The 13298-nt window shown below is 35.0% G+C and overlaps 3 protein-coding genes, 1 non-coding gene and 2 pseudogenes across 5 annotated transcripts; 4 read left to right on the forward strand and 2 right to left on the reverse strand.

Annotated features, from left to right (window-relative positions):
- Nucleotides 1–398: 398 nt before the first annotated feature.
- LOC147939252 (egg cell-secreted protein 1.3) lies at nucleotides 399–949 on the reverse strand. Its single transcript, XM_087467815.1, has one exon. The coding sequence runs from the start codon at nucleotides 902–904 to the stop codon at nucleotides 524–526; it is 381 nt and encodes a 126-aa protein (XP_087323941.1). The 5' UTR covers nucleotides 905–949; the 3' UTR covers nucleotides 399–523.
- Nucleotides 950–1279: 330 nt separating this feature from the next.
- On the forward strand, nucleotides 1280–1351 carry TRNAH-GUG (transfer RNA histidin (anticodon GUG)). The gene has a single exon. It is a non-coding gene; the product is annotated as a tRNA-His (tRNA).
- Nucleotides 1352–4470: 3119 nt separating this feature from the next.
- Nucleotides 4471–5255, forward strand: LOC147939253 (uncharacterized). Its single transcript, XM_087463727.1, has one exon. It carries the CDS (start codon nucleotides 4666–4668, stop codon nucleotides 5026–5028), a length of 363 nt encoding a protein of 120 aa, XP_087319853.1. The 5' UTR covers nucleotides 4471–4665; the 3' UTR covers nucleotides 5029–5255.
- Nucleotides 5256–7754: 2499 nt separating this feature from the next.
- On the forward strand, nucleotides 7755–8493 carry LOC147939254 (transcription termination factor MTERF2, chloroplastic-like). Its single transcript, XM_087463778.1, has 2 exons — nucleotides 7755–8024; nucleotides 8115–8493. The coding sequence occupies exons 1-2, from the start codon at nucleotides 7810–7812 to the stop codon at nucleotides 8374–8376; spliced, it is 477 nt and encodes a 158-aa protein (XP_087319904.1). The 5' UTR covers nucleotides 7755–7809; the 3' UTR covers nucleotides 8377–8493.
- LOC147939255 (phenylalanine--tRNA ligase alpha subunit, cytoplasmic-like) lies at nucleotides 8443–12190 on the reverse strand (annotated as a pseudogene). Its single transcript, XR_015565054.1, has 17 exons — nucleotides 11943–12190; nucleotides 11550–11675; nucleotides 11319–11408; nucleotides 11032–11088; nucleotides 10895–10950; nucleotides 10721–10817; nucleotides 10556–10634; nucleotides 10358–10395; nucleotides 10236–10274; nucleotides 9961–10037; nucleotides 9752–9836; nucleotides 9567–9663; nucleotides 9379–9475; nucleotides 9196–9290; nucleotides 8969–9120; nucleotides 8827–8881; nucleotides 8443–8745 (listed from the first exon to the last, which is right to left on the reverse strand). The product of XR_015565054.1 is annotated as a phenylalanine--tRNA ligase alpha subunit, cytoplasmic-like (transcript).
- A 635-nt stretch (nucleotides 12191–12825) lies between these two features.
- Nucleotides 12826–13179, forward strand: LOC147939256 (SKP1-like protein 10 pseudogene; annotated as a pseudogene).
- The last annotated feature ends 119 nt before the right edge of the window (nucleotides 13180–13298 follow it).

Consider the following 13298-nt stretch of genomic DNA (forward strand, 5'->3'; position numbering starts at 1 on the left):
ATTACAGAAGGTGAACTTTATTACTTAATGGAATGTGTCAGGCGATATGCCTCTGCTTTCTTTAATTTTGTTTTCTTGTAAAAATGTACTTTTAATAACTTAATTACATTATATAGTTGAACTTCTTTGCTAGGGTAATATCAGTATGCTTGTGTTGTTTTCTAGACCCGTTACTAAACAACGGTAAACAACGTTGCATATGGTCAAATCTTCTCAAGCAAACTAGCTAGAAAACAACACATTCGTTTGTAAGACACATTCGTTATAAGACACATTCGTTATAACGAATGTGTCGTTTTCTAGCTAATTTGCTTGTGTCAAATGTGTCTTACAAACGGTTCAAAGCTATTCCAATTCGGTGGATCTTTATCATCGTAAAAAGACAATGGTAATCCCAATTAACGCAAATGTTTTTATTCCAAACTCAAAATCAGTCAAACTGACATTTTCTCATCATACAATATAGAAAAAACTATATATTAAACCATTACTAATGTCTGCATACATCAGGGAGGAAATTGTATCAAACGTTGACAGGGGAAGGAGCTGGAGAAGAACCGCCGGAAGTCGGAGATTGACAGAAACCACGGAGGACATTGGCTTCCTCAGATGTAAAGCCAAGAGAAGTAAGCATTGCCGGCCAGCAATCGTTGGTAATGACGTCAACGGCATTACAGCAACCGGTGCCAAGTTTGGTCTCCCCGTTGAGGAAGAAGAGAACGATCTCGTTAGTGCAAGATTTCAGCTCGTAGAGTGCATCCCAACACTGCATCAGTCCTCCTCCGGTAAGCCTCGCCGCAATGCTGGTGGAGCCTGCCAACGCTGCTGGAAGTGTCCTACAGGAGACGTTGAGGATGAGGAGAAGAGTGACGGTGACGAAGAGGAAACTTGTGTTAGAAGCCATCGTGTCTTTCTTATTAGATTTTGTGTTGTGTTGTGAGATGATGATGGGGTCTTGCTAAGACTTGTTGCAATATATATATATATATATAGCACTCTAGTGAGAGTAGTTTGAGGTTTAATTGAGATTAAAGGTGGTTTTAGTGGGGGAAGTGGGAGAGGGCTGAGAGTTAATGAATATAATTAATCACCATAAATCATTGAACTTAGAGAACGAACGTTTAGGAAAGTTACAAGCGAAAAGTTACAATCTCCATGATAGGCCTTACTGTAATTTGTAACGGTCTTAATTATGGAAAGTTACAAGCGAAGAGTCGATTATTTTACTTAGATAATTAAGATAAATATAAACATTAATTAGGCACCAAACATCATCAAAGTGGCTGTAGTTTAGTGGTTAGAATTCCACGTTGTGGGCGTGGAGACCTGGGCTCGAATCCCAGCAGCCACACTTTTGGCCGACTTGGGAGCTAAGAACATCTTACGTGGACTAGGTCTTATGCGTCGTTTATTTTATGCATGTACATACTCGCACTTGAACGTATAGCCACACATATGCACTTTTAGGCTTCATCTGATTTGGTTAGAAAGATTCCGGTACATGCATGCATGAACTATGTTGTTTATCATTGGATATCCTTTCCCGTATTTGCTCACTTTCAGCCATTTGATCTATACTCATTGGCAAATTTATCATTCCTGAGGTAAACAAGCCATTACTTATCATTAATTAGTTGCATGTAGACAATAATATTGGCATCTTTCTTTTTTTTTTTGGGATCAAAATATCGAGTCTTTATAGTGTTTGAAATCAAAATATGCAAATCTTGAAATAGGTTAATCAAAACTGTAACGTTGTTTCTTTAGTTTGTTACTTTATTGACAAATCAGTAACTATACTCTTCATGCAATATTCATGTCTACGGTAACATGTATAATACAAATTCAATGGGGCAAAGTGGGAATCGATGTTTGTTTAAATTTTTATTTTTCTTTTTAATTTTAAATAAATAACTAAATTAAACAGTTGATATTAAAAGAATATATTTGAGAGACTGTGGGAGTCTCTCCGCAGCAGATGATGTAGAGTTCTTAGAACTTTACATTTTTAAATGGGTATCTTTGTTGATTCCTCTTGACTACTCTATTGATCATTAACATCGTTGGAGACATGAAGTCATTCTTGGCGTTTCGCATGGGATCGATAACGGATATGACTCTTGGGGACTGCTTTTTGGGAGATTGTTCTTTGCGCTAATTTGGGTAAGTGTTCATTTGTTCCTCAAAGGGGCGTTGCTTGGGAAGCAAGATAGAGTACCAATCATTATTTTGGCTAGCTATTCTTCTTGCTTCGATCTTGGCTCTTTTGTGGGTTAGAGTCAATCTGTTTGTGTCCAAAGACGGACCAGTCCTGGAGAATGTCTCGACTGATAAAAACTGATGAGAACAAGGGTTTCCTTTTGTTTATCAAAAAAAAAAACAAGGGTTCCTTTTCTACAAGAAGAAAGAAAGCTGCAGACTAACATGGTGAAAGATCGGAGATTGAATCTCCTCTCGGAGTTATAAAGATTGAATGAAGCCATGTGATGATGATAATGATGTATTGATGATGATGGTGATGTGTGCTCTTTTGGTGGTGGGTAATGTGTAGACATAAAGAGCTCTGTGCAGTTTTACGTGTTACGTTTTCTTTAACCTCTTTTCTTTATTACTTTTAATTTTGTTTTAATGTAATACATAATTAGTGTTTTTCATTTTCTTTTTCTTAGTGTAACCATTTATGGCTTTCTGTAGATGATAATCAATTAATTATATCAAGAGTTTGAATAGTGACGGCGGTCAATGCGGACAAATTTGTCAACGGTTTAATCTGTTCTTATTAGTAAACAACAAACAGAGTTGATAAATGATAAATAAAAACCAGTTTAATCTGCAAATAGATTTGTCTGTTCTGACCGCTATTATCATTCAAATTCTAAAGTTTATCTAAAAATAGATTATTAAAGTTTATTTTAAGTTATTTCTATCCCTTCATATTGGTGTTTTGCTGGATCAATATCAGATTTGGAGGTTGAATTCCACATAAATTTATATATACGTTTGGTTACAAATCATTTTAGCTTATTGTGGTTACAAATCATTTTAGCTTATTGATGAAAGAAACTATATATAGTAATTTATATGGGTAACAAGTAAAATTAAGTACATATGGTGCAAACATAATTTTGTGTGTGTTTTTTTTTACTTGTTAAGTATTTATAGTTTTATACTATTTTCACAATTCTTTTGACAGAAAATACAAGAAAGAGTAAAACCAAAAGCTACATAAACCACAAAAAATTAGGAGACACAACATGCATAAACTTTTTATTGTTGTTCTATTGTAAACTTGTTTGCAGAATCCTTCATTGTGATCATGATCATCATTATTCATTAGTTACGAAGATACATTACGCTCAAATATCGCGAAAGAGTTTTTTTTTTAAAGAAAATAAAAAATACAGATTCCGGAAAATAATATCATTGAACGAATATAATTGAACACGTGGATGCAGGGCCCACAAAGGTGACAATCCCATATTTGGAATCGGAATTAGCTTACGTGGAACCTAACAAAAGAAAAATACTTAGGTTCACCCCTAGGGGTGAACTTCTCCATTCACCCCTTTTTCTCTCAGCCAATCAGAATCTTTCATCTAATATTTCATTTAAAAATAAATCAAAATTAAATTAAAAAGCAAATCAAATTAAGGAAACAAATTCTGTATACTTTTAATTAAGGAAATTTAAATATTGGTTTGGTTTAGATTTTTAAAATTAGAATAAAATTATATATCGGTTTGGGTTTACAAATGAAGTGGTTAGGGTTTAGATTTTACAACTAAAACGAAATTATATGTCGGTTTGGGTTTACAAATGAGGTGGTTAGGGTTTAGATTTTACAATTAGAATGAAATTATATATCGGTTTGGGTATAAATAAGATGGTTAGGGTTTAGATTTTACAAGTAGAACAAAATTATATATCGGTTTGGGTTCACAAATGAGATGTTAGGGTTTAGATTTCACGATTAGAACAAAATTATATGTCGGTTTGGGTTCACAAATGAGATGATTAGGGTTTAGATTTTACAAGTAGAACAAAATTATATATCGGTTTGGGTTCACAAATGAGATGGTTAGGGTTTAGATTTTATATATGTCGGTTTGGGTTTATTAAAGAGCGGTTTAAATTTTTTTAATTTTATAATAATATATAGATTTTATTTCCTTATTTTATAAGGAGGTGAATGGAAAGGTTAACCCCTAGGGTGAACCCAAGTGTTGTTCCTAACAAAATCGTGTAATATAAGTCAAACGCATGCATCTCTCTCTATATAAGCTTTAAGTAAACCTCATTGAAGAAGTAACATACTAAAGCTTTCGTAGCCGTTGGATCAACGAGACAAAAACTTCATCTGAGGTACTAAAACTTGCGACTGATCAGATTCTAGAGATACGATACACACGGTCGCACTTGATCATTTACCCCCTCTTTTTAGTAAAAAAAAATTAAAAAATAATATCAGGAGACACGTTCTTCTTCTTACGAAACCGACTTTGTAGTTTCTTCCTTTTTTCCATTACACAAATACGAAAAAACGACAAGACAAAAACAAAATTTAATAAAAACATAATTTTTTTTATAAATAAAATCGATTCTCGCGTTTGTTTAACTTCTTGTTTATTTTTTTCCTTTTCTTACAGATTAATTCATTTCTTCTACATGAACGATCGAATGGGGGAAACAGGATTCTCTAGAGAATCATCGGCGGCGCCAGAGATCGTGCTCTCTGAGACGGAGATGGCGGCGGCGGAACAGCTTATGCAGCTAAGCGAGGAAGAAACGGTGAGCTGTAGCAGCAGCACCGGTGGAGATTATGGCGGCGGAAGAGGAGGAGGAGGAGGCGGAGATAAGACAAGGCATGAAGATGTTGTTAGCTCGAGAATCGGAAACGAGCAAAACGACGGCGTACGGTGTGATTCTAATCTTTGCCTGAAGAGGAAGAGGGAGATGGCGAAGATGAAGGAGAAGAAGTTTCGTTCTCTCGAGAGTATTTACAGAGCGACGAAGGAGATTAGGGGTTAATTAATGGATCTTAGCTGGGTAATTATATCGATCGCTTGTTAATTACGTTTGTTAATCGTTGCTTAGTAACCTGTTCGATGGTTTTTTTGTTGTTGTTGTGTGTATATGTTTAGTCCTTAATCTAACGTTGGAGCTTGAGAATCTGTGATACTAATAGTTTTTGAAGATCTTCAGATGGAAATTGTAAACATTTTGGTTCCGGTATGAGACGTGTGGTATCCTATCTATTACTCCCTCCGTTTCAAAATTCTTCAAAATATAGAATGCTTTAAGTAAAACACACAGATTAAAAAAGTCTTTACTTTTAACAATTTCAACCAATCAGAAACAATACTGCATAATATAAAATACTAAATTAATTTAAAAGTTATATTGAAATTTAAAAACATCCTATATTATGAAACAACAAACTTCTCCAAAATATTTTATATTTTGAAATGGAGGAATATTATAATTTTGTTTTCCTTAGATATTTCTTGACAAACATTATAAAATTTTAACTTTGGTTTGATGAAAGGAGAAGTGTTGTTGATATGTGTTTTTGGATCTGATCGTACATTCATTTTTTCCCTTAATTTTTTAAAAAATCTTTTAAAGTACTTGCAAATGATTTCGTTTTGAATTTTTAAAATTTGAGTTCTATGATGTGCCAACTAACATCGTTATTTTTTTACCTTTTCAAATGTTTTATAATGGTAATATATCTTTGAATGTTGGTGATAATTGTTTTTACTTATTGCAATAAAAATTAAAAATCAGATCACTCTTTCATTTTGTTCAACTATAAAAATAATTAGATCATTTGGTAAGTCTAATCGATGCCAAAATAAAATTAATTACTAAAGCTAAGACCATCTCCAATGTATATCTCTATTTTTTTCTCTAAAATAGAGTAACTCTAAAATAGAGCATTGTTTTCCTCCAATGTATTACTTTATTTTAGAGTTGAAATAGAGGTAGTGTAAAAAATTAGAGGTGAGAATAGAGTTACTCTATATATAGAGCAATCCCATCATTTTCTCTATTTTAGAGTAAAATATAGAGTAGGATTGAAGCAAATGTTGCTCTATAATAGAGTTTTGACTCTAAAATAGAGTGGGGTTGGAGATGCCTAAGGCATTGCCTCATCGATTTCTCTCAACGTCGTCAAGTTGAGAGCTTCATCTTTTTTATCTTAGAGTTTTTTCATCAGATTTTTCTAGCTAGTACCTTGATAAATTATATAAGATTTTTCTAGCTAGTACATAATTTCTATTCCGTTTAGATGTTGGCCTATTCGTTTGTGTGTTGCTGGTTTCAACGACAGCGACCAGCGACCAGCAATACTGTTTGTTGTTCGTTTTTCTGTTTCTGAACCCTGTCACTGTCCCTATATTGTTCGTTTTTTTGTTGCTGAATGTTATTGCTAAATCATACTATAACGATAAGTTTGAGGACTAACCTTAAAGTAGCTTCTGCGGATCGATGGAGATGGAGAAATTGATGGAGATGGAGGTTGAAGTCTACAGATCGATGGAGATGAGAGAAGTTCTATGGATCGATACGTACATGGATCGATGGAGATGAGATGGAGGTTTGAAGTTTTATGGATCGATGGGAAAATGAGAGAAGAGAGATAAGATGAGAAGAGAAAAGAGATCAATGGAGATGGGAAAGAGATAGATCGATGTATTAGGGTTTTTTTTGTTATCTATATATACATTTTTGGAGACATATATGAAATAAATCCTCAAGTTCAAACCTTAGGAATCTCGATTTAGCACCCCCGACATACCGATCTAAACCGATATGAGTTAATGAATGATAATTTTAATTTAATTATGATTTGATTATGTTTCTATCTCTTATAAAAGCCCAAGCCCATGTCTCAAACTAATATATATATATTTTTTTCTTCTTCGAATCTTAGCGACAAAGGGCTGAATCTCATTGGATCGTGGCAGCAAGGCTACTCTGCCACTTACAATACCCGTTGCGTATTTAAGTCGTCTGCACCTAATACTTTTAAGAATAACAAAAGATTTATTATATTTTATGTTTTTTATCGACAACTCCGATTTTTTTAAACAATTGATTCCCTCTCCCTCTAATCGCAACTTTCATAAACAATTGGAATCACTACCATTATCATTAAAAGCTCTTATATAATTTAAGTTAACAAAACTCACTTAGAGTAAACTTTGTAAAGTAAGACTATGTAAAGTAATGTACACCAACGTAATTTACATGGTTCATTTGATCTACCAAATCCTATAGTGTATAATTTCATGTTTTAAATGCACTTACTAAATCTTTTTAAAAATGTAACATGTAAATGTAAAAATTATCTTGTGGGTTACTAACGTAATTTAAGTAAATACTAAATTAAATGCTTATGCCAAAAAATTGTTTTAAAATATTTTTAGTTTTGAATATCACGGGTTATATAGCATAATAGATTTAGATTGATATATATATATATATATATAAATTAGTATTATTAATTTTGGTGTTTATCTTATTATTATTTTATTAACACCATCAATATTAGAATATTAAAAATTATAATTAAATTACGCTTATGTAAACAAAAATGTCATGCAATAAAACACATATTAAATCCTAAAATTAACAATCTAAATACAATTATACGATTTCAAATACTAAAATTATACGATTTCAATCTAGAATATGATGATCCCGGAAACTGCATCTGATATTGTATAAATTGTGGCTCTACAGGTGATTTTTCTCTTGACCAGAGCTGGAGTAACCCAAAAGAATATCGGTAAAGTTATCGCAATGGATCCAGCTCTACTTGGATGCAGTATAGGAACGAAGCTAGAACCCAACATGAGGTACTATGTATCATTGGGAATCCGATTTCATCAACTAGGCGAAATGATTGCTGATTTCCCGATGCTACTTCGATATAACGTTGATAATCTGCGTCCAAAGTACCGTTACTTGCGAAGAACAATGATCCGTCCGCTTCAGGATCTCATTGAGTTTCCCAGGTAATATAAGAGACTTCTACATGAAATGATATAGTGTTTGCAAGATATAGCTTTTAAGAATCCATGAAGTGACATGATACTTTTTAACAGATTCTTTAGCTACTCATTAGAGCGTCGGATAATGCCAAGGCACACCATTATGGTTCAGAACAGAGTTAACTTCAAGCTCAGGTACATGTTGGCTTGTACGGATGAAGAGTTTGCGAGAAGAGTGAAAGAGAAAGTGGAGAGAAGAGAAAGGTTCGAAGCTGGTCTTGGCTCTGACTCTGAGGATTCTCAACTTTTGGATGAGGACATCTCCGATGACGAGTTTGATTTGACAGGCTCTTCTGAAGAAGAGGATTTAGCATAATGATTAGTTTTGTAACATGAATGTGTATAGCCAGTGTACATTTAGCACAATATAAACGATATAACATGTGTAAATTAGTCTTAATTTAGAAATATTAATATAAACATTCATTTTTCAGTGTCTTGTAAAAAACAAGTTAAGATGTCCGTCTTTGCTTTGTTCACAGCCTCGGCACGCAAGAACAGGGCCGGTAATAGTATGAAATTAAAGGTTCCTAGATTTGTGTATTCCATTTGTACGTCATGCTGAGTAAGTTCACTCCCCCAGAGTAAAACTGAATCAAGGAAACTGTCACAAACACAATCCAAATCCATCTCACTCGATTCCAATGCGACAGATGGCATTCCGTTCAATGAGATCAAGATCCACCTGTGTAACAAATGACAGTAAAACAATAAGACCATTACTTCTCAAAGAAGCTGTAGTATAAATAAGAGTAAGATCTTGTACCTTGTGTCCAAACAGATCACGGATGTTGTCGATGCCGTATAAAATCATTGTTGGTCTGTTTATGAAACAAAACTAGAAGAGTCAGCACTTTTGTTCGTAATCAAAATGTGTCCCTGATGTCTAATTATATCTATTACTTTACCTTTCAAGAGAGACACCCCATGCAATGACTCGAACATCCTCTGGGAGACCCATGGGTAGCAACATCTCTGGTCTGAACATGCCAGAGTTTCCAACTTCTACTGGAAATGACAGCAGATACAATATCTTTAGTGTCTGTTTATTTTTACATCCCTGTAAAACCATAAAGTAACGTTTAAGCCTTTGTTTTCTCTTAAGTGACTTTTGAAGAATAAAATACGTGAAAGCGAGAGAAGTGATAAAGCATTTACCTAAGCGTGAGAAGAAGTCATGTAATACACCGATGAGATCACCCAATGTAAGGCCACGGTCACAGACCAAACCTGAGCAAAAGAGGGAAATATTTGATGGCAAGTTCTGGTGCATTTTTCATCATTCTAACTTTCAAACCCATATGTCAAAACTAATTACCTTCAATCTGATGGAACTCTGCCAGATGGGTTCGGTCAACAGCCTCGTTTCTGAAGACACGGTCTATAGAAAAGTACTTCTTGGGAGTGAAAGGTTTCTACGGCAAAGGATAATATAAATTCTACTCCGGATAAATATTCTACTACAGCTTTTGAGAAATGGAAGGCCAAAGTCAAATTGAGTCAGACCTTTGCGAGTGCATTTAGCATCCTAGATGAGACCGCCGTTGTGTGGGTACGAAGGAGATTTTTGTTTGCTTCCTCTCTTTTCCAATCATATTTATACCTGTACAATGGAAAATATGATGGGAGATCAGAAATTATTTTAGTACTATGACTATCAGAGGTAGTAAGCATCAAAAACGAGTTGATACCCTCTCGATCCGTATCCACCAGACTCATGAACTTGTTTCACCCTCTCAACATAATCTTCTGGCAATTCCCTTGTAGTTGAAGGAGCTACAGTCAAAACATTCACAGATTAAACTTAGCAGTTAAATTTTCTTTCATTGAGATGTCATTAAGTAGCTGGGAAGAACTGTCCCAAAGATAAACTCAGTGACTGAGCATACAAACATTGAACCTTTTAAAAAGAAGGTGTCATGAGAGTCACGAGCAGGATGCTGCTGAGGCTGGAACAGTGCATCAAAATTCCAGAAGCTACAAAGCATAGGAAAAAGGGTTAATATCAACCAATGTACAGAAAGGAGAATTATCTTTTTAATCACAAAAAAGCTGAAGGCCTCCAAACATGATTCCTTGATAACTAGACGGATTGTGAAAAAGGTCGATAGAATTGCATGAGATGCTTCGCTATATAGTATCAAAAGAGATATACACATCTAACTGATAAAATACCTGCTCTCCACAAAGTTGTTTGTTGGCATCTCTTCAAATCTGTGACCACACTAAGGCAAAAAATCATTTTTGTCCCCCATAGCAGAAAAATGGAAATACTAGAAACTTGGTAAAAGTCTCACCCCATCTGGCGGAATATGTCTTTCAACTGCTTCCGTACCTGAAACATATAACAATTTTTAAAATTAATAGTATATCCTTTTTGTGCGACAGAAAAGATAACTATCACGTAAAATATATTTCAGTGTGAGTTATGCAAAACGCGAAGACATGTTGAGCTTAAAGTAAAGGCATTCAACAATTTGTTAACGTTTGAGTACCTTGAGAAGGGGATGAAGATGCCCAGCATCAAGAGGCTGCTTTAGCATTGAAATTATACTCCTTGAATTGTAGCTCTTTCTAGCTGCAGGGGAGTACCAATTTCCTCTCTTATTTGCTCTATCTCACCAATATCATTAATAAGTTACAAAAGAAAGGAGTAGTACACACGTTTGTAGATTTTCTCGCGTCAAGTCGGTGGCAAATTTCGTTCTTTTGGGAGCATAGTTAGGACCTTTCTTTACGGAATAGCCCTTCCATTCCCTAAGAAGAAAGAGAGAAGGTTGAACTAAATGTTCCCGAAAAGAAATAATCTACATATGAAAAGCGCAGATATTTACTTTCATTCTATAAGGCTTCTGGTTTTGAGAGAATTGAGACTTGATTCGTCAAGTTCCTAGAGGGGAAAAAGTCATATGAATTACAAAGCTACATACGAATTCTACAAAAAATCTTTTGAATGAAGATGAATACAAACCATTCCTTCCTGTATTTGTAAAAGCAAGTTCTTCACTTTATCTTCAACGTGTTGAACCTACAACAAAATGGTTCAGAGCTAATGACGCAGACTAAATAGATGCAGAATTAGAACTGCATATAATACAAGTTCATATACGCCATTTCAAAGCAGAGAGGTACTAAAAAAAAGTGAGAACCCATTACATTATACTCCTTGGCAGATTCAACAGTAACTATGCCAATTCAGTACCATAAAGAACAAGTAGCACTGCATAAAAAAATATGCACAGGATGCCTTGTAATTACCTTCCTAGAAACTTGCTTTCCCAGTTGCACCCAGTTGTGTTTTCCAACTTGCTTACAGCCAATATTGAAGACAGAAGGATCTAATTTTCTCTGAAACAGTAAGGTTTCACACCAGTCATTTCAAACATGACATGGAATCCATGACTCAACAAGTCATCATGATAAAGGAAATTAGAATAATCAAGAATCACAAGATATGTGAATGTTGTTTCCATTAAAAAAAAAACACACCTTCAGTTCATCCATCGATATGCTACCTTCCGCAGGAACAGCCAAGAAAAGCTGTACCTCGGGGGATCCTTCCACAGCATATTTCTTCCCTTCCTCAGTCAAAACCAATGTTACTCGTCTAATGTCCTGCATAAAAAAAAACAATGAAACACCACATTTGCAATAATGCTTATGTAACCAATGTAACCAATGCAACCATTAAACCCTCAAAAACAGAGACTCAATAAGGTGATTGTTCATAGCCATTCATGATCTCCTATAAGTTAAATCACTACTAAGACCCTACAATCTAAATCCTCACACAAAAAGCTAAATCCTCATATAAATCCATGATTCTTCTTCTCCATCAGGCCAAATTCAACTTGAATAGAACGTGGCAAGTGGTGGTGTTACCTGAGTCTCAATGTAACGAAAAGCTTGTAAGCTCTTGACGACATTGACGAGTTCGTCGTGGTTATGGTTATGTTCGGCGGCGAATTGACCGGAATCTGCGATATTTTCGTTGTTCTGCAGAAACCCTAGAATCGCCTCCTCCGCCATTTTTTTCTCTTCCGGTGCTCGTATCTCCCCAGGTCCGCCGTGAATTTCAAAAAGCTCCGAGTTTCAATTTTTGCTCTCGGAGAAGTAAATAATATCTGAAATAAAGTGAAAATATATATAGTAGATGTGGTCGAAGAAGCCGTGGTTTTGAAACAGAGAGTTTCGGTTTAGGGTTAACCAGAAGTGAGTGTATAATTGAAAACGTTTTAAAACTATTGGACTTTTTTTAATATGTGACGATAAATACGGGTCCTCGAGATGCAAATTTTATTCTCTTAACCGTTTCAATTTAAACGACAACGTTTAGTTAGAAGACACGTATGTGTGTGCATACAACAACTTTCATCATAGTGCATTCCTAATGAAAAAGTTTATTGAAATTTGAGTCGGCGGTGGTTAGTCCAATTGATAAAAATTGGTATTACAAACAAACTTAGGAGTTAAAACACTATAAAACACGAAATTCCTAATTTAAAAAAGTTGTGTGGTCCTAATCAAAAGGACACATGAAAGATACAATGTATCAAAGAATTTAGTACAACTTCATGCTTTTGTTTGTGACTTACTTGACGCAATACATCTACGAAAAATTTTTGGCTTATAAATAAACAGACGCATAGGTTCACAACCTGCATCAATCATCACCTTTCTATTCTATCGTTCTCTGCTCTCAATTCTTAAAATCTATTTCATCAAATTGCTGCTTCCAGAGAAAGATAAAAAAACGTCGACGAAGATGATCATGTTGAAGAGCTCCGATGGTATCACGTTTGAGATTGAAGAAGCTGCCGCACGCCGAAGCCAGCTCATAGCTCATATGATTGAAGAAGGTTTCGAAGATATCCCGATTCCATTAGTGAACGGCAAGATTCTTGCGTTGGTGACCAAGTACTGCAAGAAGCACCCCGTCGTCCCCGTCTTCGATGATCCTACCTCTGACGAAGATCTCAAGAAGTGGGACGAGGAATTCATCATGCAAATCGATGATCAATCCACGATCTTTGATCTCCTTCATGCTGCGGATTACCTAGGCATCAATAGCCTTCATGACCTAGCGTACCAAGCTGTTTGGGATATGATCAAAGACTAAACTCCATACCAGATTCGTACTGACTTCAAAATTAATGGGCTTTTGAATGAGAAGCGGATTATCAAAAAAAACTATAAGCAGCTTTCTATATTCTTTAGTGTGTGTGTTTTTTTCAGTTT

Source organism: Camelina sativa, chromosome 9 (genome assembly GCF_030686135.1).
Source record: "Camelina sativa cultivar CO46 ecotype springtype chromosome 9, ASM3068613v1".
In the NCBI taxonomy this organism is placed as follows: Eukaryota; Viridiplantae; Streptophyta; class Magnoliopsida; order Brassicales; family Brassicaceae; genus Camelina; species Camelina sativa.